The sequence below is a fragment of the Lycium ferocissimum genome, chromosome 11 (assembly GCF_029784015.1).
Source record: "Lycium ferocissimum isolate CSIRO_LF1 chromosome 11, AGI_CSIRO_Lferr_CH_V1, whole genome shotgun sequence".
NCBI classification, from domain to species: Eukaryota; Viridiplantae; Streptophyta; class Magnoliopsida; order Solanales; family Solanaceae; genus Lycium; species Lycium ferocissimum.
Genome location: NC_081352.1, coordinates 8,289,244 through 8,308,090, shown reverse-complemented (window position 1 = coordinate 8,308,090; position 18,847 = coordinate 8,289,244). Strand labels below are relative to the sequence as shown.

The following is an 18,847-nucleotide window of genomic DNA, read 5'->3' as shown; positions in this document are numbered from 1 at the left end:
ACAACCTTTTTGAATTTGTCAACATTACTAGTTCCTTGTTGTCCTCCAGATATTCTTCAAATTGATCACAGAGTTGACACCCATTGTTTATGAACAGGTGATTGCCTCTTTTCCCCAGGGGTGAACACAACCAAAAAAAAAAAAAAAAAAAAAAAAGGTTTCTCAACAGATTTAGCCATATTTGCTATCTTTTGGCTAGTTATGGCAAAACAGGTATTTCCATCAACTCGCTTTTTGCATTATGCCACTTGCATTTGCCTCAACATGAACTTTTTGAACTACAATCGCTTGTTTCCTTGAACTCGCGGAGTTCTTGAGCGCTATTGTAAATCGCAGATGATGCACCTGATGCAACTAAAGGCAGTTGCTTTCCCTCTGTCACATTGAATTGTTTCGCAATATCCATCACTGCCACTGTTGATGCAACCAGCTGTTTGTTTGCAGCAACATCACCAACCTCAACAAGTTTTTCATGCTCACCCTCTCCATCCTCTTCTAGCTGCAACAACCAGTTCTTTCCCATCATTAGCATCAGTTGGTTTTTCTTTTGTCACTACTAGTTGTTGCTGATTTGCACTCTCTGCTACAACAGGTATTTTTTTACCCTTGTTATTTTTCCATTTATAGACAATCCAAGGTGGATGATGTATATGATTTATGATTTGGTGTGCCACATATTCTGGGAGTTATTTGCTTTGATTTCAATCTTACACTTGTTGAAGACTGTGAATTTGTTTCATGATGTAACTGATGATCCAAACAGAAAAAAGAGGCAATAAAGAAAGAAAGAAAGAAATGAAAGGTTTCAATGTTTCTAAGGTTTCAATGTTTCCTTTCTGTTTGTCTTCATTTCCATGTATCAAGAGGCAAATAGTCTAAGTGTGGTATATAGGAGGTTGACAACCATTGATCATGTACCGATCATGTACCGATTGTGGAGAAATCCTTTACATTGCCAATCACCTTTCCATTATGGTTTCCTTTATAATTTGCTTGTTTAAACTTTGACTGCCCGACATTATGGTTTCCTTTACGCATATTTGTTAAATAGGCAAATTATTTAAAGAAATTTTGAAGCTATCCCTTTTCTATTTATTTATATTTGCGATACTTACATATATTATTGTATAGATGGCAAGTGAAAAGAGGGGTAAGAAAACAAAAAAGGCTAAGGAGACGGGGGTTCCCCGGAGACCACCATAAAACCTTGCGATTAGAGATAGAAGCCCGTCGCCATGTCTCCCACCACGCGGCGCTCCATTGCCTCATGATCCCCTCATGAATGGCATTGCATATAGTCTTCGACCTCCATACAGCTTTGGTCGACCCTATATGGCTCCACGCCAGGCATTTACTGAGGTGCCTCCCCAGAGCCCCTCGATGTCCACACCAGGTTATGCTACCCCACAGGGCTTCACTCGGTATACTCCCGGGTCTCAGCGGGCTTCGTCTAGTGGTACTCCGACGGCCACTCCTAGCCCGACTGCATCACATCACTCTTCATCATCTACTGAACAGTATGAGATTACGGGTCCTGACCTTCGAGAAAGTAGTTCTGTGCCTCACACTCCTGATGCGAATGACTTACCTCGAGGTGTAAGTGCTCCACAGCTTGAATCTTATGATTCATCAGGGCGACTCATCATCGAGCCTGCGGGATACGGGTAATTTTTTTTTTCCTTCAGCTTTTAGTTTTTCGTAAAGTCCATTAGGCATGATGCCTAGGCTGATTGACATATATTTTCTTCAAAGCAAAACAAATAAAGAAGCTTTACTAAGTGTTTAATTTTATATTTTTGATAGTTGGTTACCGGACAAAGCTTCAACTCTCCTTACAGATGAGATACAAAAACTATTTAAAGACTCACCTACTTGGGGCCAGATGTCACCAAATCGCCAGAGACGGATCTATTATGCCTTTAAGGTATATGCTTATTTTTATTTAAACAATCCACTTATATTGATCGATTCCTTATTAATAAACTCAATTACTTTTCGTTGCAGGAAAAATGTTACTGGCGCCCGGAACATGAGAAGCAGCTAACTCAAAACTTCAAGAAGAAAGCTCAGCACTTACTATGTGACATGTTAGGAAGAGTTCGTAAATCCCACAAGAAGCCTAAGTGGATCCTTCCTGAAAATTATAACAAGCTACTTCATTACTGGGCAACTGATGAAAGATTCTTACAACTGAGTGACATAGGGAAGAAGGAAAGAAATTCGACGAAGGGTGGCTCCCTACACACTAGTGGGGCTATGAGTCAAGAGGCCGTGAGGAGGAAGCTGGCAAGTCTACATTAACTCTACTTGAAGGATTGTGAATTGACTATTTCTTTATGTCTTATCAATTTATTATTTTGCAGGAACTAAAACGGGGGACGCCAGTGCCTCAAGATGAGGCGTTCAAGATCACTCACGTGAAGAAGAAGGCAAACGCTAATGATCCAGATCACTGGTGTGAGGAACGGGCTAAGCAGACCTACGTAAGCTTCTATAAATTTTTCATATTTTGTTTGTTAGATTACGAAGCGGGGATCCGGCTCCTATCTCATTTTTATGCTTGATCTTTATTTTGGGTTTTATAAGGAATGTGATAGGTTGAAGTCATTATAATAGAGTTCGTTTGTTTCCACTCCATTTTAAGACCTGAAGAGCATTTTTTTTTTGGGTAAATAAATGATTTTATTAATACCAAGTAATAGTTACAAAACCAAACAGGGCAGACCATTTGTTTCTCACATCAAAACCAAAGACCTCTTCTAGACTCTACAGTTCTAAGGAGACTAGTTCCAGGCATAGACAATAGGCAGCCACTACTTCATACATATTTGGCGAGGCGATACAAAAAACAAAGTCCAAGACTACTACACCTAGCTAAGACAATACATAGATAAATTCTATCAGCTTGCTAGGTTGCATCCGATTGTCAAACTACATCATTTTCTCTGCATCAGTGACCTGTTATGGCATAGGATTCAGCTGGGACAATACTGGTTGGCATTTCCTCCTTCTTCTACCTCTAATATGCAGATGGACAGCAATCTCTTTGCATGAATCTTTGTTGGCAGCTAATATCAAATTATATAAAGCATCTTCTCCACAACTCAAACTGCCATCAGAAGCGGCGTGAGAATAACTGGCAGTTGGCTGGGAGGTCTCCCCGCAAGCAAGTGTGTCCCTTGCTTTTTCCTCGTTAAGCCGCACGGGCTTACATCTGAAATTCTAGACTTAGCTTTTTCCTCAGTGAAACTGCATATCTTGACATTCAATCTTCTAGACTTACTGTCATCTGAAATAAACATTCCACCATGTATCATCACATCAATAGGTGCCACATCTTTCTCTGAGGGCAATTCAACAAACTTTGAAGTTGCACTACCAGGGCTATCAATATCCTCAACTTTCACCTCAGTCTGCTCATTTTCATGTATATTAGCCCCTTCCTCTCCAATAAAATCGTCAGGTATATCAACTAGCAAAGGAGCAGGTCTAGAAGCTATATTAGAAGTACGTAGTGCCTTGATCTTCATGAGAATTAGCGTTGCAATCCTTTGGTGGAGAACACGAAGCAGATGGAACAAGCTAAGTATTTTCGTGTCCGTAGTTCAATGTCTTCGCTCATTCTCAAGTGAATCAATCTCGCTTCAACTTTTTTCTTTGGGCCTTAGTAATATCACTCTTCCACACTAGCAACTTGTTAGTCAGTAGCTGATCTCATAAAACCGAGTCCACGAATTTGGGTCCTCGATTGTAGCAATTCATTGATTGAAGAGTTCAAATGGGAGATTTTAGCAAGATCCCAATTCTCTAAGTTAAAACCCGATCCCTCGCAGTAATACGGGAGACAACAAGGTGAGCCACATAAATTACCAACATCCCGATCAATGTTTGTTGTCTTGACTAGTTGTTTATCCTCAAGACTCCGTTATTAACATAGCATGGACAAAAAATGTGAATTAGATGCTACTTTTCGAGCCAAGCACAAACAAATTGTGAATGATTTTTTCTTTTCTTAATCTCTTATACCTAAATAGGGTTAATTGTCTAACTATCCGGTGTTAAAACCGCAAACTCATAATTTCGGACTGTACCCACTTAAAAAGAAAAGACAGCCTATTTGCACAACAATATTTTTAAGGCACAGTCACTTTTTAAAAACTTTGTATCTGTAGTCAGCTAAAGTTTCAACATTAAAAATGCAGACTCTGGAATATGTTAGATGGAAAGAGGAAATGCTAAAAAGGTAAAAGTCATAATTTTCCTTTTTGTGGCGTCAAACATGTAGTATACTCTAACGATTTGAAGAATATGTCATAAAACTCTCAAGCCAGACTGAGTTGCTTATTGAAATAACTTTGTAGCTTCAAACATGTAGCTTTTGATGTGCAGCAAGTATACTCTAACGATTTGAAGAATATGTTTTTTTAGGTGGTTGTTTACTAAATGTTTGATAGTTTTTTGCTATTGAATTCGAGATTTAAGTTGGTTGCTAATGCTACCTTTTTATTTCAGAATCAATATCAACATTCAAAGGCGGAATTTCTTCGTACTCAGCCACCCAACACAGAGCTGACAGAAGAACAAATGGAGGAAAGGTGGCTTGAGAGTGTTGGTGGTCCCACTAGGTTGGTTACAGCTTACGGAATGCCACATCGTGCATTTCGTCAGTACCGGTCGCCCCTGGAAGGCCTACATTCTTCCAATACCGAGTCGTTCGATAAAGTGAGTGCTATGGCTATGGAGCAAAAGATTGCCGAGCTATCTAGCCGGCTACAGGCCTCGAGGAAAGGGAGAGGCGGAGGGACGTGCGGTTGACGGTATGAGGGCCCAATTAGACGCTATACTTGCTTCGAGGGGGATTCCCTCGTGTCCTGATGATGCTCGTAACCCCCATACTCAATCTAGTGGTGCGGCTGATGATGGGACTCATGTGTCAAACACACAAAGGCATGTTTGAATGTAGTCTAATGTCGTAGACTAACTTAGTGTAGACTAGTTTAATATTTTGTGGATGTTTACAAATGTTGAAGTAGTATAATGTTGTTTTGATGTTTGCGAAGGTTGAAGTACCTTAATTAATGTCTCTTGTGAATGTTTGATTGACGTTTTTATTCAACTTTGAAGTAGTTTCGAATTGAATTTGATGTTTTGGTGGTTGTAATATATGTGTTGTAATAGTAGCTTCTATTTTTATGTATTTATAGTAGTTTGGTGTATTGTTGGCAGCTATTTGAGCTGGTTTTAATTGAAAGTAAAATTATTTTCATCTTGACAGGGGGCAGCTGGAATAACAGCTTGGTTCTACAATTTTTTTTGCAGAATACCGACCTCACGAGGTCGGTTTTATGGAAAATTTTCCAGGGAATTGCAAATTACCGACCTCATCAGGTCGGTATGTTGGAAAAATTTCCCAGGAATTGAATATTACCGATCTCATGAGGTCGGTTTTCTGGAAAAATTTCAGGGAATTCCAAATTACCGACCTAATGAGGTCGGTATTCTGGAAAATTTTACCACGAATTGCAAATTACCGACCTCATGACCTCATAAGGTCGGTTATCTGGAAAATTTTCAAGGGAATTGCAAATTAACCACCTCATGAGGTCGGTATCCTGGAAAATAGGACCGCAGAAATCTAAAACAATATATATATTATATATATTCATATAACTTACAGACCTCATGAGGCCGGTAAACTAATATCATTATATTATTAATATAATTTACCGACCTCACGAGGTCGGTACGTTATATAATTTATTAATTATAATAGCAGTCTAAAAAAATATTACCGACCTTATGAGGTCGGTTTTTTGCGACCTCATGAGGTCGGTAATAATTCCGACCCACTCTTTTCCGACCTTCAACTGAGGTCGGTTTTGAGGTCGGTTTTTTCCGAAAACCGACCTCATTAGGTCGGAAATTGCCCTTTTTTTAGGTCGCAAAATCCAGTTTTTTTAGTAGTGTATTCTCCTTCAAAACCAAGCTATTCTGAACTAGAACTTGTGCAGGTGAATCTGAATCCCTATCCATAGTATCTGATGGAAGTTTACTTGGATAACAACCAACCACCAAATTACCCTCTTTCCCATAGCGTATAGCCTGCTTTCCTACTATTTCTCCAATTTTGTTATTATCATTCCCAACTTCAACCTTCTCCTCACTTTCTACAGGCAACATATCTGCATTGTCCTTGACTTTGATGGACTCATGTGTTTCCAAATTTTCACCAGAACATGTACATCCTCTGGATCTTTAATAGGCAGAAATGCATTCCCTGCATTATGGTCAAAGTTCCCACATGTAGAAACAACATGTTCCTCTTGTGACAATGTAATATTTCCTCCAACTTGCTTGGAAGAATCAGCCAGCTCGTTTTGTGCCATTGTAACAAAAGAAACTTCCACCTCAGAAGAAACTTCTTTGTGCATATCACCTACCACTTCACAATTATAACACTCATCACCTTCTAGTATTTCCACTTTCTTATCATCAGCAAGTCCCTTCTTCAGATCCAGATCTGAATCTAAAGATTGGGTATGATTCAAGTCAGCTTTATCAACCATGTCCTCATTACTGATCCTTGCAGGCTCAGAAGCATCAGCATCATCATCATCTGCACAGCCAAGTTTCTCCTCCTCTTCATTATACACATCAACTATCTCCACCCTTGGTACCTGTACTCTATCCCCACAAGCTTGCTCAGTATTTAGTTCCGACACAAAAAAGAAGAACATTCACACCTTCTGAGGTATCTCCATTATGAATAGATGTATGAAAGATCTTTGCTTCCTCCATCTTAATAATATCCATATTTTCAGATAAAACATCAGAATTAACAGATGTAATATCCTCTTTATTCCCTTCGTACAAATCTAACTCATTGTTATCTGGTTATTTGCTTAAATTCTCTACATTGTTAACAGTGTTCACCACCACCACTAGATTATGCATGACATCCTCAGAAGTCTCCACATTGCTATCCTTTGGAACATCAACAGCAACTGGATTTGACATTTCCTCAATACTATTCACATAATTTTCTTTTGCTTCATTGGAAACTTCCACTTCAATGTCTTGTATAACCTTGCCTTTACTTTCTACATTGTTAGTAATGTTCTCCACCACCTTTGAATCTTGCTCTACATTACAATTATTTCCAACAACAAATTTGTCCATCACCCATTCCTTTGTATTTTGCACAACAGAGTAGTTGTTGTTGTTATTGTTATTGTTATTAGTTGTTGTTGTTATTGTTGTTATTGTTATTGTTGTTATTGTTATTATTGTTATTATTCTTATTATTCTTATTGTTGTTATTATTATTGTTATTATTGTTGTTATTGTAACCCGTAATTTAAAAATCAACCAGGATAACATTGTAATGGCGGTATTAAAGACCCATAATTAACTGAGTCGGATATGGATTTTCCAAGTATTTAATGGATCAATTCAAAAAAATTGATTTTAGTCAGGGATCACCCGCAAGATTACAAATCAGCAAAGAGTTTTATACTCCCAAATGGGAACCATTTAGCAAATGGTTTTTCGAAAGTTTTAAACCTGAGGAAACAATAATTTTCCAAGATGAATTTTATAAAGATCTTTCCAAAGAAAACAAGATTATATCTTTTGTGCCTTGGTTTATGGAGAAATATATTGCTAATTATATTTCTGTTCTTGAAAGAGATTATAAATTATCTAGTGGAGAAGTCGTTCATACTGTATTTTCTCCACAACAATCTTTTCAAATAGGTAAAGATGATAAAACTTTGCATTTTGCAGCTTTTTCAAAATCAATTGAAAGCGATAGTCTACCTATGATAACTAAATATATTCATAATATAGTTAGACAACAAAATTATTCAAACATTTATATGAATATTTTGGGTGAACAACTATTTTTCACTCCATGAAAAAGTTGATAAGCTTTTGACTTGTCTTAATAAGCCTTCTATTTCTGATAAGGATAAACAGAAGGAAGTTGCTTCTACTCCAAGCATACAGCCTCCTCTTGAGATTCATGATTTTAAATTAAAACCTTTATCAGAATTAGAAAAACTTTTAGATGAAAAATTTAAAAATCAGTCCTTTAATAGCAGAGGATGATAAATATTTGTCTGATATTGATTATAAGGCTCGCATAGCATCAGAGGTTAATAAAATTGATGAATATTATGCTGTTAAGCCTACCCAGAGGATGTATTATTATCCTCGCCTAACTCCTCAAGATGTTTTATTAGAGGAGCATGAACATGTTATTTCCAACAGTTATAGTGGTAAGGAAATATATGAATGAAATATTGACGGTTATAGTGAACGTCAAATTTATTATACTATTCATAGAATGTTGATGTACAGCACTATCTGCAAGGTTCATAAAAATACTGAAAGAGTTATTGCAGATATGATTATAGCTGGTTTTACTGGTTAATTAAAAGGCTGGTGGGATAATTATTTAACCCCAACACATCGTCATTCTATTCTAACCACCGTTAAATAAGAAGGGGGTAATGAAGCACCTGTTGCTAATGCAGTTTATACACTGGTTATTAATATTGTTGAATATTTTTCAGGAAGATGGACGGATAATAGTGAATCTATTCGTACCGTGCTTCAAAATCTTAGATGTAAGACCCTAACCTCATTTAGGTGGTATAAAGATGTTTTTCTTTGCAGGGTCATGGAATTACCAGAGAGTAGTGACTCCCACTGGAAGTCCAAATTTATAGATGGACTCCCTCCTCTTTTTGCAGAAAGAATTAGAAAAGCTCTTAAGAAAGGGGAAAGAAGTATTAATTATGATTCTTATACATATGGTAAATTAATTGGTACTTGTATGCAGGAAGGATTAGCCTTATGTAAGGAAATTAGGCTCAACCAGCAAATCAAGCGCCATTGTCTTAATGAAAGACAACAATTAGGATAATTTTGTGGACAGTTTGGGATGGACATTCCACAATCTTCTAAGAAGCCTCATAGGCATAAGAGAAAGCATAAAGACTTCCAACAATGGAAGGAGAAGCGCTCGCAGAAAAAAGCTAAGCGCAAAAAGACTTTCAAAGAAAGAAAGGATTTTATTAAATCCAAAAATCCAAAAGCCTGTTATAAGTGTGGCAGAGTAGGTCATTATTATAAGAATTGTAAGGTTAAGGAAAAGATTAGAGCCCTTAACATAGACGATGACCTTAGAGAATCTTTATATAAGATTTTGTTAAATTCGGACTGAGAACCGCAGAATGATTACAGTAAGCGAGTAATAGTTCTTCAAACCCCTCTTCAGATGAAGATATTAGGGTATAAGATGAAGAGAGTTATATCTCAACCAGTTCAGACAAAGAGTGTCAACCATGCCAAATAGGGCAACCTTGTGTTAAAACCAAGGAAGACGATGAGTTTTATAAACTTGTTTCCCAATTTAGCGAAACCAGTATTCATGTTTTAGATGGTAATAACCTCGTGGACCTCCTTAAATATATTAAGGGTCCCAGATTATAGACAAAATAGGTTCCAAACAGCAGCCCCGGGAAGAACCAACTGCTGTAGAAATAAGAGAACCTATAGGACCTTATACTATGGCTGGAGTCAAAAAAACTCCTCCAAGAACGCCGGAATATTATAAGCACACCGGCAACTAACCAAGATTTAGAAAGAGAGGTTTATAACCTTAAACAAGAAATTTCCACCGTTAGGAGACACCAAACTACTCTAGATCATAGGATCTCGCAACTTGAGGGAAAAGGAAAGCAAGTCATAGAAACACCAGTTTACAACACTATAGAAGATCTACCAGTTGATAACACCGTAGAAACTGTTGCTACGGGAGAAGAAGAAGAAGGTCATAGTGGTAATCCCAGTTTCAGTTTTTTGACAAAATTGGATATTATTACTTCTTTTAAATTTTTTATAAAAATTACTCTTTTAATTGATTATAATTTCAAAAAAGAATTTACTGCTCTAGTTGATAGCGGAGCTAATTTAAGTTGTATTAAAGAAGGATTAATTCCTTCAAAATATTTTCAAAAAACTACTCATAGTTTACGATTACCTGCTAGTGGCCAAAAAATGGTATATTATAAATTACCCAAAGCTTATATTTGCCAAGACAAAGTTTGTATCCCTGAAAACTTTGTAATGGTAAAAAATATTTCAAATCAAGTTATTTTGGGTACACCATTCATCCATAAATTATTTCCTATTTAATGGATGGATGACAAAGGTTTTATAGGAACCTATGATGAAACACCGATTAAATTTCAATTTATAACTGAACCTTTTTCAAGGATTTTAAATGAAATTAAAGATAGGTTGATAAACAAACATCAACAAATTAATTTTCTCAAACAAGAAATTTATACTCTTCAAATTGAAGATATTTTACAAAATCCAAAATTACAGGAAAAAAATGAGTTTATAAAAAATCAATTTTCTTTACAAATTTGCAGTGATCATCCTAATGCTTTTTTGGGATAGGAAAAGACATATTGTCACTCTTCCATATGAAGAATCTTTTTCTGAAAATGATATTCCTACCAAAGCAAGACCATGTCAAATGAATTCTGAATATTTGGAATTATGAAAAAATGAGATTTCTTCTCTCTTATAAAAAGGTCTTATAAGATCTTCGAGATCTCCATGGTCATGCACAGCTTTTTATGTTAATAAACATGCTGAACATGAACGAGGAGTTCCAAGATTGGTGATAAATTATAAACCCCTTAATAAAGTTTTAAAGTGGATTCAATATCCAATCCCTAATAAAAAGGATTTATTAGATCGTCTTCATAATTCGATTGTATTTTCTAAATTTGATATAAAATCAGGTTATTGGCAAATCTAAATAGCCGAAGCAGATAAATACAAAACTGCTTTTAATTCCCCAATTGGATAATTTGAATGGAATGTTATGCCTTTTGGATTGAAGAATTCCCCTTCAGAATTTCAAAAAACTATGAATGATATTTTTATGGATTATAGTAATTTTATCATTGTTTATATCGATGATATTTTAGTATTTTCAAATACTATTGAATTGCATTTTAAACATCTTGATATATTCAAGAAAATTATTATTCAAAATGGTTTGTTCATATCTAAACCAAAAATGTCACTTTTTCAAACAAAAGTCAGATTTTTGGGTCATAATATTGAAAAAGGAAATATTATTCCTATTAATAGAAGTATTGAATTTGCTTCTAAATTTCCTGATAATATCACTAATAAAACTCAACTCCAACGATTTCTTGGAAGTTTAAATTATATTTCACCATTTTATAAAGATTTGGCAAAGGACACATCTATTTTATATGATAGACTAAAGAAAAATCCAAAACCTTGGACTGATGCTCATACGCAAGCAGTTCAAAAGATCAAACGGAAAGTTAATAATCTTCCTTGTCTTACTTTAGCCAATCCTAATTGGCAAAAAATTATAGAAACTGATGCCTCTGATATAGGCTATGGAGGAATTCTTAAACAACTTTCTCCCAATGATAAACAAGAATATTTAGTCGATTTTACTCAAAAATGGAATAATAGTCAAAAGAATTATGCTACTGTAGCAAAAGAAATTCTTGCTATAGTTAAGTGTGTTTTAAAATTCCAAGGTGATTTATATAACCAAAAGTTTTTAATAAAAACTGATTGCCAAGCAGCTAAATTTATATTTAATAAAGATTGCACATGATGTTTCTAAACAAATGTTTGCCAGATGGCAAACTCTTTTGGCACCATTTGATTTTGAAATACATTATAAAAAGGGATCAGATAATAGTCTCCCTAATTTTCTCACTCGCGAATATTTAAGTTCATAACTGTCATTTTCTCATTTGTAGGACGAGGCCCACACTATCACCCACCTCTAATAGAGGAAGGGGGAAAGGACAAAAAGGAACGGGCAGAGGCACTGTTCTTGCCCAAATGGCTAACAAAAGGCTAATAGCCGACAATATTGCAGAAACTTCTGGTAATACCCAGAAACAAATCACTTATCCTGAGTATCTTGCTTTCATAGAAGCACAGAAAAAAGGGATAATATGCCTCCATCATACTCTGGTGGTCTTGTAACTGATGATAATGAGGATACTGACTCATATGAAGAGAATAGTTCATCGAGAGTGAATAATTCTCCTTGAAAATGATAATCTCCAATGGAAGGATGAACCTTGGCAAAAAGGTATTTTGATACAGCGCTACTCCGACTTATAAATATTCGATGAATTATGAGATGATCCTTTCATATACAGGGTCAGCTGAATTCCAACATTTTTATCCTGTTAATAGCAAAAAAGTTTATAACTTTTCAAAAATTATCATAAAAAAGATATTTTCTCCAAATGAATGGGGAATAAGTTCATTAAAAGACAAGGATTATATCCACCCAGAACAAAAAGTCCCAGTTAAATTTAATTATTGGGATTATGTTGAGAGCTTTAATAAAGCTTTTCTATATGAGAATCCTAATAGGAAACACTCATGGTTTATAAAAATCTATGCCAATGTTTATAAACAGGGAATTCCTAATTGGTTTTATCAATGGTGGATCCATTATGGTCCTCCAACCGTAAAATCTCTACCAGAACCCTTCAAAAGTTTATATACTGAATGGGTTGATGCTTCTCCAAAAATTATAGATTTGGAAAATAATATTATTTTCTCTGAAGAAATTTCTAATATGTATTTCTTCATTGAATTTTCTATTCCATAGATTATGAAATGGTCTATTGAAGTGGGTTATACCCCCCCAAAATATGCTTTGCTTAAATAAGATTTTTTATACAAAATTCTGGAAAAAATTGATTCAAAAATCAAAAGATGGAACTATCCCAGGACAAGATTTAATAAATCAGATTAAAATCACCATTGCACATTATAAGGACTCTATTAATTCCAAACAAAAGGAGGTGTCTAGTCCTTTTGAGCACATTGCTCAAAAAATTCACAGGAAAAAAGGAGTAATTCCCCCATAGCAGCTTATAGCCACATACATGGAGGAATTTAAATCCAACTTAATGCAGCATCTTAATATGGAAGTTATTTCTGATACATCAATGGCATATGTTGGTCATACCACTGATAATGATGAAAAAGAAGAAGGCCATAATACTCAAGTCTTAGCAGGAGAATCTCAAAGTCCAAATAATACCGAGGACTCGAAATATTCATGGCTCAATTATTGTCACCGGAAGAATCTTCCAAGCTCTACAAAAGACAAGGGCAAGTCACGGATGAAGTGATTAGTGGGGCCACTCACTAGGCCCATTACTTTAATAAAGAGAATCGTTTTTATAAAGCGAGCCTTTAATTATTTAGATTGTAATAATTATGTTTTTAACTTCTTTGGTCACTTTCGGTCACTTTTACTTTTATCCGCCATAATGTTTGTCGGCCATTTCTTTTTAATTTTGTTGTTTAGTGTGTTTGATCCGTTATATAAGGATCATTAACTTAGGAAGAAGCTAGCGTCTTGGATCCCAAGCACAAGCCTCCTATCACTCTTCCTTGTAAAAACCTTCTCTCTCATAAAAAAAGTTTGTTTATAAATCTCTTCCTCTGCGAGCATAACCTTCATCCTTAAGGTATAAATTTTTATTTTTTCTTTTAAATTTTTTAAATTTTAATCAGTTCATGTTTAGCCTTATAGGCTAAATACTCTGTTGAATTACATCACACTAGGCTACTGAGATCATGGTAATAATGCTTTAATGCATCATGATCAAAGCCAAAATATGATGTTCAAGGTTAGGGTAGAGATCGGCCTGAGCGGTCATTCGCCAACTGTGCGGTGGTCCGTTGTTAGCCCGCTAGGCGAGGATGGCGTTTTAGGGCGTTTTGTTGGACTTGTTCTGGTAGGAACAACCCCAACGCCAGGGTTAGTAACCTAGTAAAACTGTTGTTACCTAGATAGCATCATGCAGCGGCGCGATCCTGCAGTTTTATGGTATCAGAGCCATAGTATTAAAAATTAACCAGGATAATATTGTAACTGGTATTAAAGACCCAGAATTAACTGAGTCAGACATGGATTTTCCAAGTATTTAATGGATCAAGTCCAAAAAATTGATTTTAGTCGGGATCACCCGCAAGATTACAAATCAGCAAAGAGTTTTGTACTCCCAAATGGGAACCATTTAGAAAATTGTTATTCGAAAGTTTTAAACCTGAGGAAACAATAATTTTCCAAGATGAATTTTATAAAGATCTTTACAAAGCAAACAAGATTATATCTTTTGTGCCTTGGTTTATGGCAAAATATATTGCTAATTATATTTTTGTTCTTGAAAGAGATTATAAATTATCTAGTGGAGAAGTCGTTCATACTCTATTTCCTCCACAACAATCTTTTCAAATAGGCAAAGATGATAAAACTTTGCATTTTGCAGCTTTTTCAAAATTAATTGAAAGCGGTAGTCTACCTGTCATAACTAAATATATTAATAATATAGTGTTATACCCCGTAGTTTCGTATGTTGAGATTCGAGCTACCTTTCAGGAGGTATGTGAGCTTATATGTGTTTAACTTATGGTTATAGGGGTTTAAGTGCATATTGTAAGATATGGAATGATTGAAGGGTAAGTGAATCAAGGAAATTAAATTTGTTGGAACTTGGAAGAGAATATGAGGGGTAATTTTGGCCCAACTTGGAGAAAGAATATCTTTTAGTAGATGAGGAGTTTTGAAGCAAGGTAAAAGCCTAAAATGAAGTCCGTCGAGTCTAGTTTCCAACCCAATAAATCGCTCATCGATAGGACATCGGAGTAGAGAATTATGGATGTTACAAGTTCAGCTGACAAAGCAAAAACGCGTGCTACAGTGCTGCTACAATACCCGACTTGCTACCGTAACTGCTACAGTGACCCGACCCGGATTTGACCCACTATTTAAGGATCCAATCTGATCCTAAACCTCATTTTTTTTCAGCCAAGAACACTCCAAATATTTTCCAAATCTTCTAGAAAACTCTCCAAACTTCTGTCCACTAGATTTTAACGCAAATTGAGTGAAATCCTCGAATTTAAGTCTGGACAACACATAGCTGCAATTATAATATCGAATTGTGGTGAAACTTGGCTTGGATTCAAGGTGATAATCGAAGATATTGCAATTCTAGCGGGTAAAAGGTATGAATTTTTCCTTATTATTATTGATTTAAGCTTATCTACAGATGAAAAGTTACTAAATGAGCATATAAGGAATTTATGGGTCGAGAAATTGGATAAACATCGTGTGGGATGTTTATGGAATATTTTGGTGTTGATAATATTGTTGTTGATGTTGGTATTGTTGTTGTTGTTGTTGGTTGCTGAATTGAGATTTTGGGCTAGGCATATACACAGAGGAGATGATGCCGAAATTTCGGCAGATTCTAGAAAGATTTATTTGGAGGTTTAGGATAAGTATATGACAATGGGCTTAACAATAGTATGAATGACTTTATATATAGATTTCAAGATAGGAGGTAGGTTGGAAAGTCGAGAAGCGAGCTTCCAGGTATGTTAAGGCTCGTCCCTTTCTTTCAAAGGCATGATTCCTATGTTTTGATTCCATACATGACATCCATAATATTTTTACTCCCTAGAAATGCCGTGTCTATATTTTTCTGAAGAATCTTATGATGACTCCAATCCTAGAGAATTTCAAGCCTAAGGTTCTAGATGATTTCATGACGTGACTGAGCGTGCTATATAATATATGGCCTCAGCTTATGTCTGAGCGTGCTATATAATATATGGCCTCAGCTTATGTCTGAGCGTGCTATATAATATATGGCCTCAGCTTATGTCTGAGCATGCTATATAACATATGGCCTCAGCTTATGTCTGAGCGTGCTATATAACATATGGCCTCAGCTTATGTTATGGATCATTCAAAGTGAGACATGATAGTGGTGATGATTATGGGAGTGATGAACATCCTTATTATCTAAACACACCCAGCAAATAAACGAACTCCAAAGACTCTATTCCTAGACGGTGTAGGAGTCTCTTAAGTCCCGAAGGGGCATCCATAGGTTGTGCAATTTCATAATGTTGTCTAATTTCCGAAGGGGACATTCAAAAGGTTTTCTCTTTCCTATGCATTTTACATTTAAATTTTGGAGGCTCGAAGGAGACAAATAAAAAGGGGAAGAAGTTCCTGTTTTGCGTTAAAGTTGCTCCGAAGGGAGTCTTTTGATGGTTTTCAAAGATTTTCATGCATTTGCATATTTACATACATGCACGACAGGGCTAAGGTGTTATATACACAAACCACCTGATCAGCTGGTATACGATGATTATGATGCCCGAAGGGGCCATTATGCTATTATCCCAAAGGGGCTGCGAGCAGGGTGAAGGCATGCATTATATATATATACACACACACACACACACACACACACACACACACACACACTCTCATGCTGCATCAAAAGTTCATATGCACGTACATGTTTATCAGAGTTGGTTACAGGTACAGGATGAGTCTGTTACTATTTTATCATCCGAGTCGAGATATATTGTTTCGGTTACTACATACTCGGTACATTGTTCGTACCGATGTCCCTTTCCGGGACGCTCGTTTCATGCCACGCGAGTGTATACAAATGAGTAGAAGACATTTGGCTATAGGATGTTCCACGAGCTATCAATTTGGATTGGTAAGCTCCATCTCGGTTCGGAGTGTTGCCGAGTCAAAGTACTTATGTTATGGTATTTTGTATATGTTAGAGACTTTGGATGGTGTCTGTGGTATGTTTGTCGAGATGTCGACGAGTGATGTCGGTTGAGTCATTTGTGTGCTTTAAAAGAGTGTATTTTAGATGATTTCTTTTTGGAAAAGTTTTATGTTCTTAAAAGTTTTTTAAATGACGGTGTTTTGATGTAGCGAATGTCTGAGGGTTCGCTCGACTCTGATGAGAGTCGGGTGCCCGTCATGCCCTATCAGGATTGGGGTGTGACATATAGTTAGACAACAAAATTATTCAAACATTTATATGAATATTTTGGGTGAACAAATGTTTTCACTCCATGAAAAAGTTGATAAACTTTTGACTTGTCTTAATAAGCCTTCTATTTCTGATAAGGATAAATAGAAGGAAGTTGCTGCTACTCCAAGCATACAGTCTCCTCCTGAGATTCATGATTTTACTTTAAAACCTTTATCAGAATTAGAAAAACTTTTAGATAAAAAATTCAAAGGTTTAAAAATCAGTCCTTTAATAGCAGAGGATGATAAATATTTGTCGGATATTGATTATAAGGCTCGCATAGCATCAGATGTTAATAAAATTGATGAATATTATGCTGTTAAGCCTACCTAGAGGATGTATTATTATCCTCACCCAACTCCTCAAGATGTTTTATTAGAGGAGCATGAACATGTTATTTCCAACAGTTATAGTGGTAAGGAAATATATGAATGGAATATTGACGGTTATAGTTGTTACACCTCGGAAAATCTTCCGTTGATCCACAGTGAATAGACTAACAAAGGGCACGAAGTATACGATGTTTCAATGAGTAAGAAATAGCATTTGATGATCCTAATTGAGATTTCAAAGACATTCAAGGTAAGAGAAGAAAGTTTGCCAAGAAAGGCAAGGTATACTTTATGTATCGGAAAAGATTTATGAGTAACAAGTTAATGATGACTCAATAATGTCTTGGAGAAGATTTATAATGTCCCGTAGATTTTAAATGAGGTGTTAAGAAGGTTCCATAAGGATTGGAGATCAAACGAGTCGACGAGAATGAATTTCGGAAAGCTGGGCAATACACGGTCCAACATACGGACCGTATAAAAAATACTGGCCGTATGTTCTGCCCAGAATGGAATCCCTCACTGGACCAAATGTACGGCCAGACATATGGTCCATATAAATTATACGGACCGTATGTTGGTCCGTAGAACTGAGTCGGGATAGATTTTAAAATTTGATATAAGGGACTCAACCTCATTTATTCCATTTCATTTTCTCACTCCACACATCAAGAACACTCTAGAAAGCTCTCCATCTTTCTTCCATAAGAACTCAAGAGAAATTTATGATCAACTTCATCAAATCGAGAAAATAAAGTGTAAGAAACTCATTGGAGTTCATCCAAGGCAAGAAATCCCATTGGAAGCGAACTAGGGTTTTGGCTCAAGTGAAATATTTCCACTCAAGGCTTATTCCCACACTATCTAAGGTAAGTGTTATGATTATTCCATGTTGTTTAAGGTATTGAGTAGTAGTTTGAAATAAGTCATGATTCTTAATATGTTGTGATTAAAAATATGTTATAAATGACATTAAGAACATGGGATAAGCAATATATGTGAGAAAACGTACTAATGTACTATGACCATGATTATGGATGAATTGAAGTGAAATTCTGAAATGTGGATAAGGTAGATGAATGAAGATTGTTGGTTATGATATTGTGAATGTATTATAGACGTTTGGGAGTTGATATATGATATGGGTAAAGTTGCATAAACAAAGGAAATGCTGCCCAATTTTCTCTAGCTTTAGTTGAGCATGTTCATGTGATCGATTAACTAATGTTAATATGAACTCTCTTGAAGGTAGAAACGTGGGCATTGAAGGAGAACGACCAAGCGATAGAATAGCTAAACGAAAAGGTATGTGAGGCTAGTCCCTTTCCTCTAAGGCATGACTCCAATGGCATGAATTCTCCTATTTTCCCATGACTTTCTTACATTCCAGCAATCATGAGCCTATCATTATAAAGAGCTTCACATGAGATAAAGAAACGAGATATGTCATGAGCATGATAGTGATGATGATTAGATAAGTCTAAAGACCCTAAAGTTAATGATCCTAAATATGATTCATTGATGTTATTTATTGTATACACTCACCTT

General features: G+C 35.9%; 2 protein-coding genes across 5 annotated transcripts; both read left to right on the top strand.

The window, feature by feature from the left end:
• Nucleotides 1–338: 338 nt before the first annotated feature.
• Nucleotides 339–4,955, top strand: LOC132036442 (uncharacterized). 4 transcript variants are annotated; one of them, XM_059426784.1, is made up of 6 exons: nt 339–592; nt 1,132–1,664; nt 1,804–1,924; nt 2,005–2,483; nt 3,031–3,154; nt 4,513–4,955. In XM_059426784.1, the coding sequence occupies exons 2-4, from the start codon at nt 1,279–1,281 to the stop codon at nt 2,299–2,301; spliced, it is 804 nt and encodes a 267-aa protein (XP_059282767.1). In that variant the 5' UTR covers nt 339–592; nt 1,132–1,278; the 3' UTR covers nt 2,302–2,483; nt 3,031–3,154; nt 4,513–4,955. The 4 variants fall into 4 exon arrangements, 3 of the variants coding, with proteins under 3 accessions (XP_059282767.1, XP_059282768.1, XP_059282766.1); XM_059426785.1 differs by lacking the exon at nt 3,031–3,154 and having other exon boundaries at nt 1,132–1,596; XM_059426783.1 differs by lacking the exon at nt 3,031–3,154.
• A 6,149-nt stretch (nt 4,956–11,104) lies between these two features.
• LOC132038027 (uncharacterized) lies at nt 11,105–12,134 on the top strand. The gene is made up of 3 exons (XM_059428751.1): nt 11,105–11,606; nt 11,835–11,907; nt 12,014–12,134. Exons 1-3 carry the CDS (start codon nt 11,105–11,107, stop codon nt 12,132–12,134), a joined length of 696 nt encoding a protein of 231 aa, XP_059284734.1.
• Nucleotides 12,135–18,847: the final 6,713 nt, after the last annotated feature.